Source organism: Natator depressus, chromosome 1 (assembly GCF_965152275.1).
Source record: "Natator depressus isolate rNatDep1 chromosome 1, rNatDep2.hap1, whole genome shotgun sequence".
NCBI lineage: Eukaryota > Metazoa > Chordata > Testudines > Cheloniidae > Natator > Natator depressus.
This window is the reverse complement of record NC_134234.1, coordinates 44,900,477-44,924,885: the sequence shown is the minus strand read 5'-3', so window position 1 is coordinate 44,924,885 and position 24,409 is coordinate 44,900,477. Positions and strand designations below refer to the sequence as shown.

Genomic DNA, 24,409 nt, shown 5'->3' with positions numbered 1-24,409 from the left:
GCCCCATCTCAAAAAATATTGGAATTGGAAAAGGTTCAGAAAAGGGCAACAAAAATGATTAGGGGTATGGAAGGCCTTCCTTATGAGGAGAGAATAATAAGACTAGGACTTTTCAACTTGGAAGAGAGCCGACTAAGGGGGGATATGATAGAGGTCTATAAAATCATGACTGGTGTGGAGAAAGTGAATAAGGAAGTGTTATTTACTCCTTCTCATAACACAAGAACTAGGGGTCACCAAATGAAATTAATAATCAGCAAGTTTAAAACAAATAAAAGGAAGTATTTCTTCACACAACTTCCAGTCTGTGGAAGTCTTTGTCAGAGGATGTTGTGAAGGCCAAGAGTATAACAGGGTTCAAAAAAGAGCTAGATAAGTTAATGGAGGATAGGTCCATCAATGGCATTAGGCAGGATGGGCAGGGATGGTGTCCCTAGCCTCTGTTTGCCAGAAGCTGGGAATGAGTGACAGGGAATGGATCACTTGATGATTACCTGTTCTGTTCATTCCCTCTGGGGCACCTGACATAGGCCTTTGTCAGAAGACAGGATACAGGGCTAGATGGACCTTTGGTCTGACCTAGTATGGCCGTTCTTATGTTCTTCTTATCTCCATTTTACATATGGGAAACTGAGGCACAGAGGCGATGTGGCTTGCCCAAGATCATCCAGGCCAGTCTAGTGGTATTTCCACTAAGCTACACAGTTGCTATATGATTTCTGAGTGCTTCTCCTGTGTCCTGTACATTTTGTTATAGTGGAATGGGGATAATGGTCATGCTTTGAAATGTTTGCAATGTGTAGTTACTAACAAGGCAGGTGAGAGAGGCTCGGAGACGTGAGAACATCTCAGTGAGATGAGTGTAGCCTGTAATAATAGCTCTAAACATATGAACTGCTCCATTTATATCCATGAGTGTTCCCATCCTCTCTACCCAATACTGGAGAGGCTGTGATATGCGCCAAGCATGTTTGTTCTCAACCCCTCACCCCAGCATCAGCAATGTGTTCTTGGTGCATGCTCCGAGCATGCCTGTTCTAAGCTCCCCACCCAGAGGGGCAGGGCTTTCCCAGATCCTGACTTATATGTGAGGGGGTAGTGAGATGGGTCCTGAAGCCATTAGAGGGACAAGACATCCCAACATCCCAGCTTACATGAGTGGTGGCAGGAAGGGGGTGGGGGAAAATCGAACCCCTGAGTTTCTGTCCCTCACCCAGGAGGGCAGGGAGTGAGGCTCAGATACATTTGGAGGGCAGGGACCCCCAAATCCCAGCTCACATGAAGGGGTGGGGAGAGGGGCTCAGACCCTCCCCAGAAAGGCAAGCCTTTCCAGATCACTTGGAGAAGGGGGGGATTACATCCCTGTAGATGGGCTGGGGGCTCCTGTATTGTAGCACACTCAGACGGGGAATGTAGAGCTGACAGGCACTCCTATCCCTATTCTTTCCCAGTCCCCCTGTCACTCACCCCCATATTCCCTTCCCAGTGCACCCCTGCTCCGCCAGTAGCCTCCATCCCCTAGCCTCCCTCCCCCAGGTCCTCTCCCCTTATTCCCACCTACTTTCACCCTAATCATCCTGCCCTCCGAGCAAGCATTTGCTTGTGTAGTTTTTCTTTTCAAAAAGTAGTTTCAGTGCCTTCTGAAATTTTTGTTGTACTTTGATTACATTTCCCCAGAATGAAAAAAAAACCTTTTACAGAGCCAGATCACAGTAATATTATCCCTTCTTTCAGTTTCAGATTTCTGCCCTATTTTGGATTCATACTCTCAGTGCCTGTGGTGGTGGTCAGATTTGATGACTGTAACATACCATCAGAGCCACACAGGTTCTGTGATGTAGAGAGAGTTTTTCAGATTGTTAGCTGCTCTTTCTACCTGTGCACAGTGTAATCCATTTGATGTGTGAGCAGTAGAACTGCTTGGAGTGGGCCCATCTGGAGAAGCAAACTCTTTCTTTTTTTAAATCACATTCCAATTAGATTTCCCCTGAAGGGCTGGTGGGTGCCATACACTCTGTTGGGGTAACCCTTGGGCTTCAGAGATCCTGATGTGATGATCTGAGTACTAGTTTGATCTCTGTGTGCCAGGATAGGTCAACTTTAAGAAACAACTCTCCCAAAAAGAGAGTTTATCCAAGTGGCCCCAAATTTGGATCACTGACCCTACACTGAACCCACATGAGGTGCACAGATTTCAAGGCAATCTGAGTAACTTTAAGGATTTTAGAGCACTTGGAACAGTCAAGCTTTAAACAGGAAGCTGGTCTTAACTGTAAGTATAGCTAAGGTGACCAGACAGCAAGTGCGAAAAATCGGGACAGGGGGTGGGGGTGGGGGTGTAATAGGAGCCTATATAAGAAAAAGACCCAAAAATCGGGACTGTCCCTATAAAATCAGGACATCTGGTCACCCTAAGTATAGCAGAGCTCTGCAATAATCTTTAAAGCAGGAAAAAAGGAAGACTCAGGCCATTAAAGCACAATCATCATAACTTCATTACCCAGAAAGATACTGAAACAAATTATTAAATTGTAAGCACCTAGAGCAGAGGTTCTCAAACTGGCAGTCGGGACTTCTTGGGGATCGCGAGGTTATTACATGGGGGGCCGTGAGCTGTCAGCCTCCACCCCAAATCGTGCTTTGCATCCAGTATTTATAATGGCGTTAAATACATAAAAAAGTGTTTTTAATTTGTAAGGGGGTTGCACTCAGAGGCTTGCTATGTGAAAGGGGTCACCAATACAAAAATTTGAGAACCACTGACCTAGAGGATAAGTAATAGCCAAAATAGGTTTGTTTAGCATGATTTGTTCTTAAAGCCAACTTCCTTTGTTGACAGGGGAAGTGGTGTATTGGAGGTGAGGGAAGCAGTAGGGTGACAGTCCAATAGAAAAGTGTGCCAGATAAAAACATCACCAAAACATCTAAATAAGCAACATCATTATATTCTGTCCTTATTTTACGAAGTTTGCAGCAGTTCCAGCCTTTACTGCTTCATATTGTACCGTAACATCTTCCACATGTTAGTGCTGAAATGGCTGTCATTAGGCCAAGATGATATAACTTTATAGAAAACCAACTTGAAGATTGCAGAATTCTAGTGTTAATATTAATATTAATAAAACAAACAAGCCTCTCTGCTCCTTGTAGATGATCTCCATTCCCTAACTTCTGTAAAATGTAATCCTGGTATAATAGTACATTCCAGGCATTTCATTCCTGGAGATCATTATTTCTGAAATCGTTACAAATCATGTGGCCTGAGGTCCGTTGCTTTGCAATACTAGATGCGCATGCAAATGTTGCTCAGAAAAGAACTAATGCCTTATTGTTTTGGTGTGCTTTATTTATAGTTATGCAAAAATACTTGTAACTTTTGCAGGTCAGTAAATATCATACTAAAAGTGAAGTAACCAGAACATACACAGAAATAAAAACATCTTTTAGGGGATTGTAAAATGATTTAACGTAATCCTGTCTGTCTTGGTGCAAGAGAGGTTAGGTGAGGCAATATTTTGGAAGTTTTAAAAATATGAATGGGGTGTAGTCTGAGGAACACTTGCTAGATGTTCTGCCTTCTTTAAGAGCTGTATGGAAAAAAAAAAGTTCCATTCTGGAGGTGTCATCCAGAAAAACACCAACAATTAAAATGGCTACTTTTTTCTGTATTGCTGACTAATTAGGACTAGCTAAGCATACTCAGTTAGTTCTTTCTCTGATCATTGCCAAGATTTTAATTGCCATGTATAATGACTGGGCTGGGTTATAAAAACCACCCCCTGGGAAGGAGGCAGGACAGACGCCTAATCCATTGTTCTGCAGATTTACAGTCAGATTAATTTTTTGCATATCTTTGCCTTTCTTCACCTGACTAGGGCGTAACTGTTGTTACAGAGTCTAGGAAATCCAGAGCATTTATGTCCTGAAAGCTGTGCATGCTTGTTTTGGCTGGATCAGCCCCATGTTATGGAGTGCCTAGGAATAAGTACCAAATCCTGACCAAACCTGTTGTTTGTTTGTTTGGTTATTTATTTTGATGGCTCAGAAAGTTCAAACTCAGTCAGACATGCTTTTCTGGTATTTTCAATTTGTTTGGTTTAAAATTGCCTTAAACAATTACTTAATTTTGGTAGAATAAATGTGCACTGTGGAATATAGGCAGCTAATTCCAAGCATATAGTCCTCCACGTTAATACATGCTACTTCAAAAGCAATTGAGCACCTGTTTTTGTTTTTAAACAAGTGACTGTTGTTCATATTGGACATTTGGGACAGATTTGCAGAACGGTGGGTATGTATTTGCATGCCTCATTTGTGCATACACTACCAGTTAGATGTGTAACTGGCCATTTGTGTGTGCAGTTATTCACATTGACCATTGCAGATCTGGCCTTGTATCCTGGTAGAAATTGCCATTTAATTAATTTTTCCTTCTTTAGTTACACTACATGTCTACACTGTGGACGTAGATAGAACTATAAATAGATAGAACCATAGAACCTATGAATATTAAGATTGCATTGTTTTATTTTCCAGGGCGCCAATGCCTCAGCTTTAGAGAAAGAGATTGGTCCGGAACAGTTTCCAGTCAATGAGCACTATTTTGGTTTAGTTAACGTAAGTTTCAATTAATAATTTGATTGCTTTGAAATACTAAGTGATAGAACTGAGGTGGAGCAAATTGTGTACAACACTAATATAATGTCAATGGAAAGAAATTATTGAAATCTGACTTGCTGTAAACTTAATGTTAAAAGTTAAGAATCTCATAAAGGTACAGTATATATATATATGTTAGAATAAATATAGAACTATTTCTCATGTTTCTTGCGTTTTACTCCTCTGTAAACTTTTACTTCTTTAGATTACTATACTTTAAAGCAGAAAAGTACATAGCATGTTGTGGTGGTTATCACAGTCTATATAAATAATTACATACAAAAAACTTTAACACATGGTTGCAGTGTTAAAGCACTCAGAAGTGTGGAAATGCCAGAATAAAGGTTGCAGTTTTTGTTGAAACTTTCAAAATATGTTCAGCCCAAAAAAGAGAGCCAGACTGGAAAATTTCAGCATATTCTATTCAATAATAAAATTTAATTACATAACTGACAGTTGGCAAATTGTGAAAACTGCATCTCATTAGAAGAACTCTGTAGCACTGCCTGAAGTGATATAAGAGTTTTTAAATTTTGTTTCTTGTTGATGAGGGTATTGTAAAGACAAACAGTAATATAATATAGCACCTTCACTTCGGATGGACCAGAGCGCCAAATGCTGCTCCTTTCTGCATGAGCTGCAGGAATCCACCACACAGCTGTTCTAAGCTGGTGGCAGAATCTCAGATTGGAAAAGAAGCATATTTAAATGAAAGCACAATCAATTATGTTTAAATATATGCCCTCCAAAGAAGCAAAGGGGGAAAAAATAATACATTGAAATGCTTCTGATCGTTCCAAATGGAATTGCTACCATCTTGGAAACATTCTGTGTGAGACTAAAAAGAAAAGGAGTACTTGTGGCACCTTAGAGACTAACCAATTTATTTGAGCATAAGCTTTCGTGATCTACAGCTGTAGCTCACGAAAGCTTATGCTCAAATAAATTGGTTAGTCTCTAAGGTGCCACAAGTACTCCTTTTCTTTTTGCGAATACAGACTAACACGGCTGTTACTCTGAAACCTGTGTGAGACTAAGCGTTGCTGCAGTTTTAAAACTGTTGGTCTGACAACGGGGTAGGTGAGAGAGATTTGGGGGAGAGCATTTAAATCACAGAGATCTGAAAACATAGCGGGTATTTTTAGTTCTCTAGTTGCAACTGAACAGATTAGAGATATTTTAAAATCATTGTGGGTTTCAGAATATACAGTAGTAAAAAAAGATGAATAAACATAGGCCACAATGCTTTGTTTCTTAAAGAAATAAGTTTATTTTTAATTGCTGTTAAAAGGAATTGCTACTGTAGTGTAATCTTCTGCCTCTTGTTAGGATATGTTCCATAGATATGATACACTTTAAGAAAGTGAGTCTGACAGTAGGGCCCTACCAAATTCACGATCCTTTTTGTTCAATTTCACAGCCTCAGGGTTTTAAAATTGTTCAACTTCACATTTTCACATGTTTACATCTGAAATTTCACGGTATTGTCCTGACCCAAAAGAGGGTCATGGGGGTTGCAAAGCTGTTGTTGGGGGATTGCCACCCTCACTTCTGTGCTGCCTTCAGAGGTAGGCTCTGAAGGCAGCAGCTGTGGAGCTTCCTGTGGCTGGGGAAGTTTCCTGGAGGTGGAGATGGGTCTGATCTCCCCTGTGCTGCTGGGCGTGCCGCAGCTGGGGATTCTTAGCTGCTAGTCTGGGCCAGGCTGGGGGGGGCCAGGACTACTACTTCCCCTGCATGGCTGCTTGGGAGGGAAATCATACCCACCTCTGGGTACCTCCCCTGACTGCAGGAAGCTCTACAGCTGCACTGCCTTCAGAGCTGGGCTTATTCAGCTGTGGCGCTTCCTGCAACTGGAGAAGATACCTGGAGGTGGTTCTGATCCCCCCCCCCCGCCCCACCGAGAGTGGCTGTGCAGGGGAAGAAGCCTCCACCTCCAGGAACCTTCCCCAGCTGCAGGAAGCGCTGTGGCTGCTACCTTTAGAGCCCAGCTCTGAGGGCAGCGCAGGCATGGAGCTTTCTGCAGCCATGAGAGGTACCTGGAGGTGGGTCTGATCTCCCCCTCATGAGGGACTGTGCAGGGGAAGAGGAAGTCCTGTTCTTCTCCAGCCTGGTAGACTAGCAGTTGGAGCCCACTGAATGGTAGGAGCCCCTGGCTGGCCACCCCTCTCTCTGCCCCTTCCTCTTTCCTCCAATAGCTACATTTCATGAAGGAGGTCTGATTTCATGGCCTGTGACATGTCTTTTTACGGCCATGAGTTTAGTAGGGCCCTATTCATAGGCCAACAAGAATGCCTGCTGATTAAATGTAATCTAGTTGTGTTCAGACCATGCATAAGTTTAAATCACCATTTTTCCTATTTCATGTAGAAGGATGAAACAGTTTCCTTTCAGCTTGGTATTAGTTTAGTTGGGAAATAATGAAACACAATTATAGTGAAGTATTGGTGCTAGCTTGTAGAACTGACAACACAATCTTACATTTGTAAACTTCTTTCCTTCAAAGTTCTCAAAAATATTCTCATCTTTATCTCAGGGGTACCATTGTATTGACAAATAGAACTGTTTCATAGTCTTTATTCTGCTTCTCTGCACAGAAAGGGTTTGTTATGTCATTGCTTGTTTACCAATAGCTCAGAATTGATTGCGTTGTGATGACCCAGTTATTTTTCATACATGCAACACTCAATAACCTTAACTTGTGTCCAGAAGTTTTGGTTAATATGTCATGATTACAGGGCCAGCTGCACCTCTGTCCCCTTTCTTGTCTCTCTGAATGCAGTCCGTCAAGTTGCTTTTGACTAATGGCTTTTCTACCTTTACCTATTTTGGGGTGGAATTCTGCAGTTCTTCAGAGACCTGGGCTGTATAGTATAATGTCTAAGGATGGTCGAGTTATACTTGGTCCTGCTTTAGCATGTGGGGGATGAACTAGATGAGGTCCCTTTTGAGGTCCCTTTCAGATGTACATTTCTATGATTCTGTATGTACCAACTAATCTTACCCAGCATGTCTGACTGAATTTGGGAATCTGTGGTTCTTCATTTCAGGAGTCTGTGACCAGTGGTATCTGGTGATAAAACAGTCCTCTTAAAACAAAAATATTGTTTATTTTGCAATGGGAGCAAAGGATCTAGAGAAAAAAGATTTTAAAATGACAGTCTACGTGCATACTGAATGCATACTGCCTCTGATGGTAACCTGGGCAGGCCTGACTTCAGTGGGTCCTGTCTCAATCAGGTTTTTCCAAACAACTCTTTCCTCTCTCTCTCGAGTGTTTCTGATTAAACCGGCCACAGTTCTTTTGTGCTGTGGTATACATGGGCCTTTTCCTCTCCTGACATTGTCTTGTAACAACCCACGAGTGTTTGTGGCTCATTTAGTCCCCCATCAGACTCGGAGGCTTTGGTCATCATAGGACCTCACTCTCCATATAAATATCAAAGAAGTCTGGGCCCATTCATTTGGCTTGTATGGCATTCTTCTTTAAAGCAAAGACTTTCCAAGGAAGTTAGCCACGTAGCATCCATGCTGTCAGATGGAGGAGTAGCTGTTGTCCTGGGAGACCACATCCACATTTCTCAGGAACATCATAGGGATTCGGACTGATAGGATTAGTAGAGACAAAAACGAGTGTTGGTGAGACCGTGCTGGGGCTTTTAGTATGATGTGAGCACCATTTTGTTTGATCTTGGACAAGACCTTGGGCAGGAGCAGAACTGGAGGGAAGGCAGATAGCAGATGTTTTGACCAGTTCAGGGGGAAAGTATCTCACAGCGACCCCAGGCTATGTCTCACCACAGAACAAAAAAGCTGGCTCTATGCCAACAGGAGAGCTCTCCTGTGGCATAATAAAACCACCTCTGTGAGCAGCAGAAGCTATGTCGGTGGGAGAAACTTTCCTGCCAACATAGTCCTGTCCACACTTGCACTTTTGTCAGTGTAACTTATGTTGCTCAGGAGGGGGGTGGTTTATTCACACCCCTGTGCAACGTAAGTTATGCCGACATAAGCTGTAGTGTAGACATAGCCTTAGTGCCTCCGCTGCTACTCATAGGTTTGCCAAATACGAGCAAGTTGAGACTAATGGTATGACTACACTACAGTTGCTACCGTGACACAATTATGGCGCTGTAGCATAGCTGCTTCCTACATCGACAGAGGGGAGTTTTCCATCAATGTAGTTAATTCACGTCTCCAAGAGGTAGTAGCGAGGTCAATGGAAGAATTCTTCCATTGATCTGCACAGGGGGTTAGGTCAACCTAACTATATCGCACAAGGCGTGAAACTTTTCACAGCCCTGAGCAATGTAGCTAGAATGATCAAATTTTTAAGTGTAGACCTGGCCTAAGACTAGTTAGTTTCATTGCTGATATTCAGAACTCTGTGATGAACAATAAAACTGTAAATAATTTTCATGGTTCTGTCTGAGGAAATCTTGATAGTCTTCATCCAGTAAAGTTTTTCATAATATCTTGGCTAAACTTTTTCTTAGTTTTAGATTCCTGATATCATCTGAGGGCTTGTCTACTTTTGGAACTCTACAGTGGCACAGCTGCCGAGTTGCACCGCTGTAGCGCTTCAGTGTAGATGTTACCTATGCTGATAGGAGGGGTTCTCCCTTTGACATAAGTAATCCACCTCACTGAAAGGCAGTAGCTAGGGCAACGGAAGAATTATTGTATCAACCTAGCACTGTCTACATGGGGACTTAGGTCATCTTAACTGTGTTGCTCAGGGGTGTGGATTTTTCATACCCGTGAGGGACGTAGCTGTATGACTTAACTCTTTAGTGTATATCTGGCCTTAGATGAAACAGTTCCATACCTTCATTTAAGTTGTTACTTTGAAGGTATTACTAGCATATGGTGATCTTTTTCAGACTAGATAAACTTAGTGTGCTCTGTTTCAGAGTGGTAGCTGTGTTAGTCTTTATCAGCAAAAACAACGAGGAGTACTTGTGGCACCTTAGAGACTAACAAATTTATTTGGGCATAAGCTTTCGTGGGCTAAAACCCACTTCATCAGATGCATGGAGTGGAAAATACAGTAGGCCGATATATATACACAGTACATGAAAAGATGGGAGTTGCTTTACCAAGTGGGCAATCTAATCCATATATCACTTTGTTATCCTGTTTATAGTTTCTTAGCATCTCCCAAAAATGGGAGGTCAAACTTACAGCCAGTAGCATAGGTATGGTCTTATTGTCTTTCTTCTCTACCTGTACGTGTGGTTCCCCAAATGTGGTGGTCTTTGTAAACAACACAGCTGCATAGTGAGGTCCTAGTTCATAACTGGCATTCCTAGGTGCTATGATAATACAAAAATAATATGAATAATTAACATTTAGCTTGCTACTTACAGTTGTCTCCTTGTCTCTCAAAATGGATTGGAGAGAGACTCTGAAAAACTGAGAGTCAGTCTGCTTTTATTTCCTTCCATAAATGTATAATTTTACATTAATTTATATTGAATTTCATCTCTTTCAGTTTGGCCCAGAGCTTTAATGTCACTCTGCATTTCGGTTCTCTGTCCTTTTACATGTTTTACTCTCCCAATTAATATGTCACCAGTCTGTATGCTTTTTCGATCTGAAAATTTTGAAACCTTTTATCTACAACTTTGTTGCCCTGATTTCTGTAGGAAATTTTGAAAGGCATATTTGAAATTCACTGATTAATTAAAAATGTTAATTTTATATTTAAACAAAAATTCAGTTGTCTTGGATATTCTTGATTATAATGTGATCAGTATATTTCATGTAATATTAAAAACTTTGAGCTATTGCAAGCAGCCTTTCCTGGAGAATAATCTTGGGGGCGGAAATTGGGTTTGGTTTTGTTTTCATTTTTTTAAATGGGCTGTGTTCATCCTGATTACCTATATTCTAAATTGTAGGAGCTGTGACTCTTTAAAGCATTTAGCAATAGATATGTATTCTATTAATAATTGTACTTGAAATCAACTGAAAATCTGGAAACCAGATGTCTGTCTTTGGTCTCCAATTTTCTGACTGCATTGTATATGGTGGTTTTGTTGGTCATGCAGTCCCAAAGGTGAGCTGCCAAAGGCAGTCACTTTCCCCATACTCCCAAAGCAATGACTAAGGAACTTTTAGACCATTCTGGGTTGAGAACATGGTCTCAACTTGTCCCTAGATAACTGTTTGTATTAGTGGCTTTATCATATAGTACATCCCTATAGTTTGAAACCAGCTACTAACATGCCCTAATACATAACATTTTCATGAATTACTTTGATAATGGAGTGGAGAATATGTTTATAAAATTTGTAGATGACATGAAGCTGAGAGGGATCACAAGCACTTCAGAGAACAGGATTAGAATTCCAAAGAACCTTGATAAATTGAAGAATTTGTCTGAAATAAACAAGATGAAATTCAATAAAAAGGTGCAAAGTATTCAAATGCACAAATACAAAATGGGGAATAGCTGGCTAGGCAGTAGCACTGCAGAAAAGGATCTAGGGATTATAGTGGATCACAAATAGAATGAGAGTCATCAGTATGATGCCATTGCAAAAAAAAAAAAAAAAAGGCTAATAATCTGTGATCTATTAGCAGGAGTATTGTATGTAAGACATGGGAGGTAATTGTTGTGCTGTACTTGGCACTGGTAAGACCTCAGCTGGAATAGTGTATCCAGTTTTGGGTACCACACTTTAGGAAAGAGGTGAACTAACTGAAAAGAGTCCAGAGGAGAGCAACAAAAATGATAAAAGGTTTAGAAAGCATGACCTATGAGAAAAGATTAAAAAAATAGAGTATATTTATTCTTTAGGAAAAAGGAGGTAGGTGGGGGTTGCTGATAAGTCTTCAGTTATGGTAAGGGCTGTTATAATGACGATGATCAATTGTTCTCTATGTCCACAGAAGGTAGGACAAGAAGTTTCTGGCTTAATGTGCAGCAAAGGAGGTTTAGGTTAGATATTAGAAAAGCCTTTCTTATGACTACTTCCAGTTACTTCCAGTTAACTACTGGAATAGGTTGCCGAGACAGTTTGTGGAATCCTTCTCACTAGAGGTTTTTAAGAGCATGTTAGACAATGCCTATCGGGGTAGTCTTAGGGTATGTCTACACTACGAAATTAGGTTGAATTTATAGAAGTCGGTTTTTTAGAAATAGCTTTTACATAGTCGATTGTGTGTGTCCCCACACAAAATGCTCTAAGTGCATTAAGTGCGTTAACTTGGCGGAGTGCTTCCACAGTACCGAGGCTAGCGTCAACTTCCAGAGTGTTGCACTGTGGGTAGCTATCCCACAGTTCCCGCAGTCTCCGCTGCCCATTGGAATTCTGGGTTGAGATCCCAATGCCTGATGGGGCAAAAAACATTGTTGCAGGTGGTTCTGGGTACATGTCATCAGGCCCTCCCTCCCTTTGTGAAAGCAACGGCAGACAATGGTTTCGCGCCTTTTTTTCCTGAGTTACTTGTGCAGACGCCATACCACGGCAAGCATGGAGCCCGCTCAACTCACTGTCACCGTATGTCTCCTGGGTGCTGGCAGACGCGGTACTGCATTGCTACACAGCAGCAGCAACCCATTGCCTTGTGGCAGCAGACGGTGCAATAGGCCTGAAAACCATCCTCATCATGTCCAAGGTGCTCCTGGCCGCCTCGGTAAGGTCGGTCAGGAGCGCCTGGGCAGATACGGGTGCAGGGAGGAGTGACTCGACCAGGTCATTCTCTGTAGTCCAACAGGCAGTCCTATTGTACCATCTTGTGGTGAGCAGGCAGGAGATGTGGATGGCTAGCAGTCCTATTGCACCATCTTCTGCCGAGCAGCCAGGAGATGTGGATGGCTTGCAGTCCTTCTGCACCGTCTGCTGCCAGCCAAAGATGTAAAAGATAGAGTGGATCAAAACAAGAAATAGACCAGATTTGTTTTGTATTCATTTGCTCCTCCCTTCCTCCGTGAAGTCCTGCTTGAAATACCAGAGGGAGGGATAGCTTATTGGGTTGAGCATTGGCCTGCTAAACCCAGGGTTTTGAGTTCAATCCTTGAGGGGGCCATTCTGTGTGACAGTTGTTTTTGTTTCTCCTTGATGTAAAGCCACCCCCTTTGTTGATTTTAATTCCCTGTAAGCCAACCCTGTAAGCCATGTCGTCAGTCGCCCTTCCCTCCGTCAGAGCAACGGCAGACAATCGTTCCGTGCCTTTTTTTCTGTGCAGACGCCATACCACGGCAAGCATGGAGCCCGCTCAGATCACTTTGGCAATTAGGAACACATTAAACACCACGCACATTATCCAGCTGTATATGCAGCACCAGAACCTGGCAAAGCGAAACCGGGCGAGTAGGCGATGGTAGTGCGGTGACGAGAGTGATGAGGACATGGACACAGACTTCTCTTAAAGCACAGGCCCTGGCAATGTGGGCATCATGGTGCTAATGGGGCAGGTTCATGCGGTGGAACGCCGATTCTGGACCCGGGAAACAAGCACAGACTGGTGGGACTGCATAGTGTTGCAGGTCTGGGACGATTCCCAGTGGCTGCGAAACTTTCGCATGCATAAGGACACTTCCATGGAACTTTGTGACTTGTTTTCCCTTGCGCTGAAGCACATGAATACCAAGATGAGAGCAGCCCTCACAGTTGAGAAGCGAGTGGCAATAGCCCTGTGGAAGCTTGCAACGCCAGACAGCTACTGGTAAGTTGGGAATCAATTTGGAGTGGGCAAATCTACTGTGGGGGCTGCTGTGATGCAAGTAGCCAACGCAATCAAAGATCTGCTGATATCAAGGGTAGTGACCCTGGGAAATGTGCAGATCATAGTGGATGGCTTTGCTGCAATGGGATTCCCTAACTGTGGTGGGGCCATAGACGGAACCCGTATCCCTATCTTGGCACCGGAGCACCAAGCCGGCGAGTACATAAACTGCAAGGGGTCCTTTTCAATAGTGCTGCAAGCACTGGTGGATCACAAGGGACATTTCACCAACATCAACCTGGGATGGCCGGGAAAGGTACATGACGCTCGCATCTTCAGGAACTCTGGTGTGTTTCAAAAGCTGCAGGACGGGACTTTATTCCCAGACCAGAAAATAACCGTTGGGGATGTTGAACTGCCTATAGTTATCCTTGGGGACCCAGCCTACCCCTTAATGCCATGGCTCATGAAGCCGTACGCAGGCAGCCTGGACAGTAGTCAGGAGCTGTTCAACTACAGGCTGAGCAAGTGCAGAATGGTGGTAGAATGTGCATTTGGACGTTTAAAAGCGCCCTGCTGCAGTTTACTGACTCAGTTAGACCTCAGCGAAACCAATATTCCCACTGTTATTACTGCTTGCTGTGTGCTCCACAATATCTGTGAGAGTAAGGGGGAGACGTTTATGGCGGGGTGGGAGGTTGAGGCAAATCGCCTGGCTGCTGGTTACGTGCAGCCAGACACCAGGGTGGTTAGAAGAGCACAGGAGGGCGTGGTGCGCATCAGAGAAGCTTTGAAAACCAGTTTCATGACTGGCCAGGCTACGGTGTGAAAGTTCTGTTTGTTTCTCCTTGATGAAACCCCCCGCCCCTTGGTTCACTCTACTTCCCTGTAAGCTAACCACCGTCCCCTCGTCCCTTCGATCACTGCTTGCAGAGGCAATAAAGTCATTGTTGTTTCACATTCATGCATTCTTTATTAATTCATCACACAAATAGGGGGATAACTACCAAGGTAGCCCAGGAGGGGTGGTGGAGGAGAGGAGCGCCAGGAAGGGTGGTGGAGGAGGGAAGGACAAGGCCACACAGCACCTTAAAAGTTTAAAACTTATTGAATGTCAGCCTTCTGTTGCTTGGGCAATCCTCTGGGGTGGAGTGGCTGGGTGGCCGGAGGCCCCCCCACTGCATTCTTGGGTGTCTGGGTGAGGAGGCTATGGAATTTGGGGAGGAGGGCGGTTGGTTACACAGGGGCTGTAGCAGCGGTCTGTGCTCCAGCTGCCTTTTCTGCAGCTCAACTATATGCTGGAGCATATTAGTTTGATCCTCCAGCAGCGTCAGCATTGAGTCCTGGCTCCTCTCATCATGCTGCCGCCACCTTTCAGCTTCAGCTCTCTCTTCAGCCCGCCACCTCTCCTCCCGGTCATTTTGTGCTTTCCTGCACTCTGACATTTTCTGCCTCCACGCATTTGTCTGTGCTCTGTCAGTGTGGGAGGACAGCATGAGCTCAGAGAACATTTCATCATGAGTGCTTTTTTTTTTTTTTTGCCTTCTAGTCTTCACTAGCCTCTGGGAAGGGGAAGATCCTGCGATCCTTGAAACACATGCAGCTGGTGGAGGAAAAAAAAGGGACAGTGGTATTTAAAAAGACACATTTTCTAGAACAGTGGGTACACTTTTTCACGGTAAACCTTGCTGTTAACATTACATACATAGCACATGTGCTTTCGTTCCAAGGTCACATTTTGCCTCCCCACACCACGTGGCTAGCCACTCCCCCCTCCCCGTGGCTAAGAGCGGGGTACATTTCTGTTCAGCCACAGGCAAACAGCCCAGCAGGAACAGGCACCTCTGAATGTCCCCTTAAGAAAAGCACCCTATTTCAACCAGGTGATCATGAATGATATCACTCTCCTGAGGATAACACGGAGAGATAAAGAACGGATGTTGTTTAAATGCCAACAACCATACACTGCAAAGCTTTGTTCTACAATGATTCCAGAGTACGTGCTACTGGCCTGGTGTGGTAAAGTGTCCTACCATGGTGGACGGAATAAGGCTGCCCTCCCCAGAAACCTTTTGCAAAGGCTGTGGGAGTACATTCAGGAGAGCTGCAAATGCCAGGGCAAATTAATCATTAAACATGCTTGCTTTTAAACCATGTATAGTATTTTAAAAGGTACACTCACTAGAGGTCCCTTCTCTGCCTGGCGGGTCCAGGAGGCAGCCTTGGGTGGGTTCGGGGGGTACTGGCTCCAGGTCCAGGGTGAGAAACAGTTCCTGGCTGTCGGGAAAACCAGTTTCTCCGCTTGCTTGCTGTGAGCTATCTACAACTTCTTCATCATCATCATCTTCTTCCTCTCCCCAAAACCTGCTTCCGTGTTGCCTCCATCTCCATTGAAGGAGTCAAAGAACACAGCTGGGGTAGTGGTGGCCGAACCCCCTAAAATGGCATGCAGCTCGTCATAGAAGCGGCATGTTTTGGGCTCTGACCCAGAGCGGCCGTTCGCGTCTCTGGTTTTCTGGTAGGCTTGCCTCAGCTCCTTAAGTTTCACGCGGCGCTGCTTCTGGTCCCTGTTATGGCCTCTGTCCTTCATGCCCTGGGAGATTTTGACAAAGGTTTTGGCATTTCGAAAACTGGAACGGAGTTCTGATAGCACGGATTCCTCTCCCCATACAGCGATCAGATCCCGTACCTCCTGTTCGGTCCATGCTGGAGCTCTTTTGCGATTCTGGGACTCCATCATGGTCACCTCTGCTGATGAGCTCTGCACTCACCTGCAGCTTGCCACACTGGCCAAACAGGAAATGGAAATTCAAAAGTTGGCGGGCCTTTTCCTGTCTACCTGGCCAGTGCATTTGAGTTGAGAGTGATGTCCAGAGCGGTCACAAAGGAGCACTCTGGGATAGCTCCCGGAGCCCAATACTGTCTATTTGCGTCCACAGTACCCCAAATTCGACCTGGCAAGGCCGAGTTCAGCGCTAATCCCCTTGTCGGGGGTGGAGTAAGGAAATCGATTTTAAGAGCCCTTTAAGTCGAAAAAAAGGGCTTCGTCATGTGGACGGGTGCAGAGTTAAATCGATTTAACGCTGCTAAATTCGACCTCAACTCCTAGTGTAGACCAGGGCTTAGGTATTCATGGTCCTGCTTCAGCTCAGGAGGATGAACTTGAGGACCTTTCCAGCCCTACATTTCTATGATTCTACAATTTATATGATGAAAATAGCATTTTGCGTTTTTAAAATGCTGTACAAATATTGACTACATTTCACAGAATCCATGTGTGGCAGATATATGATGTTCCCTTTTTACAGATGGGGAGACTTGCCCAAGACCATGCATTTTTCTTGAAGACCACCTACCTGTACCATGAAGAATTTCAGCTATAAACACGACATTACACTCTGTTCTTCATTGTACTGAGTGGTGTTTTGACTGATATATGTGGCAGAGAATCTCATTTTTTCAGTTTACTCTTTATACTGTGTTGTATACATTTTTGGCACTAGGTAAATACTGAGCACTTATTGAATACTTTACAGTTCTACAGCACTGTAAAGCATTGATAACACATACATACCCCAGTTATTACAAACAGGAAAACACAATCTAGTATCAGTTAAAAATATCTGGAGTGCTCCCCATTATTTATGTTGCCACCTGAGATTCTTTACTGTCTGAAAATCAACAAGAAATGCCTTCCAGAAAATTTGCCCTTGCTTGTGCATTTATATTTAGTTTTGTTTTTTTTAACCTTGCATCACTGTAGAAGTACAATACAAGGTAATATTTTTTTTTTTCTTATTTTATAGTTTGGGAACACATGCTACTGCAATTCAGTTCTTCAGGCACTTTATTTTTGTCGACCATTTCGAGAAAAAGTCCTAGCATACAAGAGTCAACCCAGAAAAAAAGAGACCCTCCTTACATGCTTAGCTGATCTCTTCCACAGCATAGCTACACAGAAGAAAAAAGTTGGAGTAATACCTCCGAAGAAGTTTATAACAAGATTACGAAAAGAAAATGGTACCTTCTTAATTTTTCTTTTATTCTGTGTATACTAATTACATCAATTGTGATTTAATACTGAAATTGAAAGGTTGACTTTTTTTTTTATATGTAAAATATATTTGCTAAGTACAACAGGAACGCTTGATGCTGTAAAAGACAGAAAAGACGACACACATGCTGAATAAGTTCTCACAACACATTTTTTTTGCTGGCCTCAGAGTGCGGCCACCAACTCTTGCTGGTGGCCGCTATGACATTTTTTCCCTAAAATACTTAATTAACTTTAGGAAAAACAAATAAATATGCACATATACATGTCCAAATCATAGTACCGTATATACTCGTTCATAAGCCGAATATTTTTGGGAAGCTGTGTTCTTTGACCACTTTCTGCAGCTCCCATTGGCTGGGAACGGCAAACCGTGGCCACTGGGAGCTGAGGAGCTCTGTGCCTGTGAATGCTCCAGGTAAACAAAACGTCTCGACCCGCCAGTAGCTTACCCTGACGGGCCAGGAGCCAAAGTTTGCCAACCCCTGAAATATAGGGTCGGCTTATGAAAGGGTCATACAGTTCTTACTATTTTTACGTCTCCATCTTGGGGGGTCGGCCTATAAACAAACGGGCTAATGAGCGAGTATATACGGTAATTTATGTAGGTTTGTTTTTTTGCAGACTCAATACTAAAAATAATGTACAGTTGTGTCTATTCTTTACTGGACCTAAACAGAATAGAAACACAAATAAGGTGTTTTGCATGTTGTTGTTTTGCTGTTTTGGTTGTTCTTGTTTTTTAGATTTGATAGCTTATAAATCTGCTTCTGTGAAAAGAGATATTCGTATGCTTGTTAATATCACTTTTCACAGCAGCAGACTGGTTAGCTAGCTGGGAGGAGTGAAAAGTGATATTAACAAACATACAAATATCGCTTTTCACAGCAGACTTACTCAGCCCTGTCAAGCCAGGGGACAAATTAAACCTTGGATGGTGAGGTGGAAAGGGAGGCAGTGTGCAGGGGCTCTGGAACAATTTTTATAGTGGTCGTGCTGAGAACCATTGAAATCCTGTATATGATGGAAACCCTTCAAGCCAGGGGGTGCGGCGGGGGAGTGGTGAGCCGGAAACCCTTCAAGCCAGGGGGTGCGGCAGGGGAGTGGTGAGCCCGAAGCCCTGTGATAAGGGGTTGGAGCCTGCCCACACCAACCCAGGGCTAAAGCTGGAAGCCTGAGCCCCACCACCCCCAGGAAGGTGGAGAACTCTCAACCTCTGTCTGCTCCTCCGGCAGTTGTGGATCCTGAGAGGGTCAGGGCCCAACCCCTCCTGGCAGCCCCAGAGGAGGGGCCGCTGCTTTGCCCCTCCCCCCATCACTGCCCAGAAGCCTGTGGCCACAGGAAAAGCCCTGGTGGCCACATTTGAGAAATACTTTGGCCTTCTTGAGGCAATGTCTTCCGCACCCCCCCCCCCCACCCCCTTCCCCCGTCTCATACAGAACTGAGCCCAGGCAGTGCTTAGCAAATATTGGAGGCAGTGTGGAATTTGTAGATTTTTGTCAAAAATCGCTGTTTTAAAGCTTTTGTTCTTGTTATTTGTCTCACATCTGTATTTGTTTCTGTAGTATAGTGGTTATCATGTTTGGCTAACACACAAAAGGGCCCTGCTTCGAAACTGGGCAGAGGCACAGTTTCTTTTGCCAGAAGCTGGGAATGGGTGACAGGATGGATCACTTGATGATTACCTGTTCTGTTCATTCCCTCTGAAGCATCTGGCGTTGGTCACTGTCGGAAGACAGGATACTGGGCTAGATGGACCTTTGGTTGGACCCAGAATGGCCATTCTTTTGTCTTAGTTCATATGTTAAAATCAAATCTGAAACTTTCTGTTGTTCCAGATGTTAGTGCTTATTAGTAAGAATATTACTAATTAAATGAAATAATTAAAAGTGTGAAATGAGCCCTGAAGGTCTGTCTTTCCATGTTAAGGCTTTGACTGGAAAATTATAGCTTAAATTTAGTTCAGTTCATGTTTATATAACACTTCGGACTTAACATTTCTATTTAGGATTAATATACTAAAAATTAGTAACACTTCCAGTAATTATCCTAATGCCATGGACACGCCTAATTTCAGATATTTAACACTTCCTATTTGGCATTTGTAATGCTTGTTGATTAGGATGGTTCATGAAATAATTCTGTGTAGTAAAATATAATTAAATCCTTTAATAGATCTGCTACTTGATTTGGAGGAAATATAAAATAATGCTGGTAAATTGTACATTTTATTTAAATTAATTAAATAAATTAAAAACTTCCGTGCTTGGTTTACACAAGTTAAATATGGCAACACTTTCATATAGTAGAAATTTTCATACCTGTATAATCCATCCTGGGTCATATTTCCAAATGTTTTTCACGTATTCAAATATTATGAAGATGCATAATAAAGACAAACTACTCTAGGATAGCATAACAATTTATTTCTAGCCTTGAGTGAATTTACTGCTCATGAATAAGATGCTAGATTTTTCAGACCTGGAAGATGATCTGTTTATCAATAGAGCAGTTTATAGCATAGGTAGTAGTGTTGTGCAAGCTTTCTCACACCAATGAGTCTTAAATCTGAAGAAGGGTGACTGTTTTTAGAGGTGAGAGAATAGTTCAATCTCCATGCCATTTAGCTCTTGGCAATTCTGCTGAGACTGCCATCAAAGGTGATAACTATAATGGTATTTTAAGTGTACATATCACAAAACACCATCATCTCACTCATCAACTTTATCACATCAACTTTAATCACTGCTGACTTTGGGATTTATTCAAATGGGGATTTAGAAGTAAAAAAGACTCTATATTCCATGGGAGGTGCCTGCTGGGGCTCGGGGCTTCAGCCCAGCGCCTGCTGAAGCCCCGACAGGCACGCCCCGGTTCTCGAACTTCTGAAGATTGTTGTATGCAGCTCAGCGGTTCAGTAAGTTTGGCCATCCCTGGTATAGACTTACAGGAGACAATTGCTGAATTGCCAGGTGGCTGATTATGTACACTGAAGTATTAACTACTCTGATGAATTAACTTTTTTAAAAAGTACATCCATCAATAACTTTCTTGATAGCTACAATGGAGAATTCTTTATAAAAATATGTCTCCTAGGAATAGTAGATTTATGTTTGTATTGATATACAGTACATGAAAGAGGATACACACAAAGAAAAACCCAGTCTGGATTCTACTCTCATTAAGTAAGACCAATCGCTCATGAGGAGTTTTATATCCTCACAGCTCTCATATCAAGACTCTTTCTGTGCTCAGAATCTCTTACCTCTATATCATTTCTAGACTCTATTGCATTAAAATACATATTGTACAGTATATGGTAATGAGAAGTTTAAAACCTGACATGCTTCAAGTTTGCAGTTTCTCATTAACCAAGTGGAAGTGTTCTATTTCCTTTTGTTCCAATCACTCCTAATCCTTGAATTAAATAATGGCAAGGTCATCTGTGGGATTAGATCCACTGTGCTTAATATCAGACTGTTGATTGGACATGCACTACAGTGGAATCTGGATGCAATACTGCTAAGAACCTCTGAGACAAGCCTTTTACCTTCAGGGGACTTGAAATACTTGTTATGCCACCTCATTAAAATATTCAATTAAATAGAGACATTTTGGCTGGTTTGATCTGGGATCTAGTTTATTTTCAACTCTCAAAAGTATAGTTGTGTCTTGTCCTGGAAGCTGCTTGGTTTGTTGATGATCTGTGACACTTTTTACTTTAGACCCTCTTAGTGATCTAGAATCAAACTAGCAATTTTTCCCTATTCCAAATGTTGTTGTTGTTTTTTTTCTTTTCAGACTCCCTAAAATAGGCTAGCCAAATTTCCATGTATCTCCAAATATACTCTCCTAAGATGTAGGCTTGATTGTAGTAGCACCATATTAAACTGATGACACATTTTTGTTCGTCTTTCTATTTATGGTACCATTCCTTCACTTATGGGCTAACATTTGCTCTATATTCTTGGACTAAGAACAAGTTGCAACTTGTAATTTTTTAGGTAGAAACACAATTTCTGCTATGTAACCAATATATAGAGCCCCATTGGAGGAATTGCATGATTAGTTATGCAGGCATAGAATATTTTTGATTTGATAATTAAGGTGAATGTGCAATTCCTTTGAGTCAACTACTGCTCAAAAAGGGAGAACAGATTTGGTGATTGGCTGTCACTGCTCCTGTCCACTTTGAGTCTTGGGCTAAGTCCTTTTAGCCATATGTAGACAAGGGACCTGCGGCTACCACCATTTTTAAAATGGCTTTTAATAGTTAAATGATATTCATTAAAAATACTGACATCTGTAGGGGCCTTGTTTATTATTGTGTTTTCATTATTGCTAGCATTTATGGAGTCGCACTTGTGATAGTAATTAAAAACAAAAACCTTGCACTTTTGTAGACTTGGCCTTTGAGGCCATAGTGGTCATATTCTTCCTCTGATGAAGGTAGAATCAGGAAAGGTTTCTCTGTTCAAAGCTGTGTGTCTGCTTTGACTGAACCAACCTATGCATAAGCCTGTTGTTTAAGGTTTTCTTTTGAGCCTGTTCACGCTGTAAGTAGTTTCGAAGCACATGGGATAAAAAGACTGTTCTTATATACCACTGCACTTTCTCATCCCCAGACGTAAAGTTTGTGGAATATAGGTTTTATGGGTAATGTTATAGAAGTACTTACAGTCATGCATGATTCTTGACATAGACCAATGTCGACTTTTGCCTAACGTCTTAGGACATGTTTGAATGTAAATGGTGGCATTGAACTATATTATTTGGCAGGGGTTCTCAAACTGAGGGTCGGGACCCCTCAGGGGGTCCTGAGGTTATTACATGGGGGGGTCGCGAGCTGTCAACCTCCATCCCAAACCCTGCTTTGCCTCCAGCATTTATAATGGTGTTAAATGTACAGTAACTCCTGACTTAATGTCCTCCCGCTTAATGTTGTTTCAAAGTTACGTCGCTGCTCAATTAGGAAATGTGCTCGTTTAAAGTTGTGCAATGCTCCCTTATAACTTCGTTTGGCTGCCTGCTCTGTACACTGCATGTAAGATTTTGTGGAAGAGCAGCAACTTTACAAGGGAGCATTGAGCAAGTTCCTTTTCTCCGCCTCCTCCCGCTCCCTCCCAGCTCTTCCCCCACCGCCAGACAGCTGTTTGGCAGTGCTTAGGACTTTCTGGGAGGGAGGGGGAGGAGCGAGGAAGCGCAGTGCCTGTGTAGGGTAAGCCAGGGGCACTTCCCAACCACAGTACAGCACAGTACTGTACAATATATATATAATGCCTTTTGTCTGCCCCCCCAAAATTTCCTTGGAACCTAACCCCCTGCATTTACATTAAATCTTATGGGAAAATTGGATTTGTTTAACGTCGTTTCACTTAAAGTTGCATTTTTCAGGAACATAACTACAACGTTAAGTGAGGAGTTACTGTATAAAAATGGTTTTTAATTTATAAGGGGGGATCGCACTCAGAGACTTGCTATGTGAAAAGGGTCAACAGTAAAAAAGTTTGAGAGCTACTGTTATATGGTGTCCTCTTCTTTAGATTGTGCTCTGCCATCATTTAATGTAATTTTACTTTATTTGTGTTTGTAACAAGTACATATGGGTGGGGGGTGGAAATTTTGAGAAAGCATCCTAATCAATATTTTCCTATATTTCAAGGCATTGTATTGAACTTAATGCCTTTTCCATAAGTACACTTTTCTCTTTCCCATACATGTTTACATCATAAAATTCATCTTAGAATCCCTTCTTATCTGTATTATTTATCCAAATATATATACAGTACCTTGTTCTGCCAAAATTTTTTAATTTGATTGCTTTCACTGTTTTTTTTTTTTTAAGGTTAAAATTGATTGCATATGTCTATGAAATAAGTTCTGCTAATGCCATATTTTTGACTTATATTTTGAAAGTTTTACATTCATTGGACTTTTTATTCTAAATTTTAATTAGTTATTTTATTTTATCTTCATGTTTTAGAGCTCTTTGACAACTACATGCAGCAGGATGCGCATGAGTTCTTAAACTATCTTTTAAACACAATTGCTGATATTTTACAAGAAGAGAGAAAACAGGAAAAACAAAATGGCCGTCTACCTAATGGCAGTATTGACAACGAAAACAATAACAGCACACCAGACCCAACCTGGGTTCATGAGATCTTTCAGGGAACATTAACTAATGAAACCAGATGTCTTACTTGTGAAACTGTAAGTCTGTATTTGTTTTATAGAAGAAATTCTTATTTAATACTTTCAGGAATCCATTTTTCTTTGTAATTTAAATATGCAGTTCAAATTATTTTAATTTTTTTTACTCTGTTAGTTTCAAGATTCATGCAGATGGTAAGTGTATTAGACTAATTGGTTTATTTTTGTAAGCTTTAAATGTGACTATCTGTATGTTCTACTAAATATTAGTGAGTGATGAAATTTTTTTTTAAATGAGTGATCACTGAATGAGGTATTGGTCAGTGAGAGTACTGAGCAAACTGTTGCATGAAAAATCTGCATTTGGATTTTTGAATTGTGCCCTCCATAATCAGCTAGAGAATTTAGATAATGTTTTAAAAACAAGGATTAAAAGTTTGGAAGGGCCTGACTATAGATAGTTATATGTAAATCCACCTTTTTTGTTTTCGTTGTTAATCCTTTTCTTCTAATAGTAAACTATTACAGCTAACCTGCTTCAGATTTAGATTTAAAACATTGCTATAATTCAACATGCACATTTATGTTCTATAATTAAGTATATCTTCCCAGGTGAGCTTGATCAGTTTTTAATTTGCCAAATTTGCTTAACAGTGCTAAAATCAGTATGGCAGAATTCCATTGTGCCTTTCGTTGTCAAAATTGGCCCATTTTTCCTCATTTATTTAGATAGCCAAGTCTTGAATATAGAGAGATGTTTCTCCACAGGATACTATCAAGTGCTGTTTCTCCACAGGATACTATTCCAGCTCTGGTCTAGAGGATCAGCTCAAGTCTAAAATAAGTCCCTACTTAAAATAAGATATTAGG

At 42.0% G+C, this 24,409-nt stretch overlaps 1 protein-coding gene across 5 annotated transcripts in view; it reads left to right on the top strand.

Moving 5' to 3' along the window:
• USP12 (ubiquitin specific peptidase 12) overlaps positions 1 to 24,409 on the top strand; it is a 99,341-nt gene that overhangs the window by 40,218 nt on the left and 34,714 nt on the right. For 2 of the 5 annotated variants that reach the window (XM_074958784.1, XM_074958774.1), the window contains exons 2-4: positions 4,537 to 4,617; positions 17,139 to 17,352; positions 23,370 to 23,599. In XM_074958784.1, coding sequence (XP_074814885.1) covers positions 4,537 to 4,617; positions 17,139 to 17,352; positions 23,370 to 23,599 — 525 coding nt within the window. The remainder of the gene's footprint in view (positions 1 to 4,536; positions 4,618 to 17,138; positions 17,353 to 23,369; positions 23,600 to 24,409) is intronic. The other 3 variants (XM_074958814.1, XM_074958803.1, XM_074958795.1) reach the window with 2 other exon arrangements.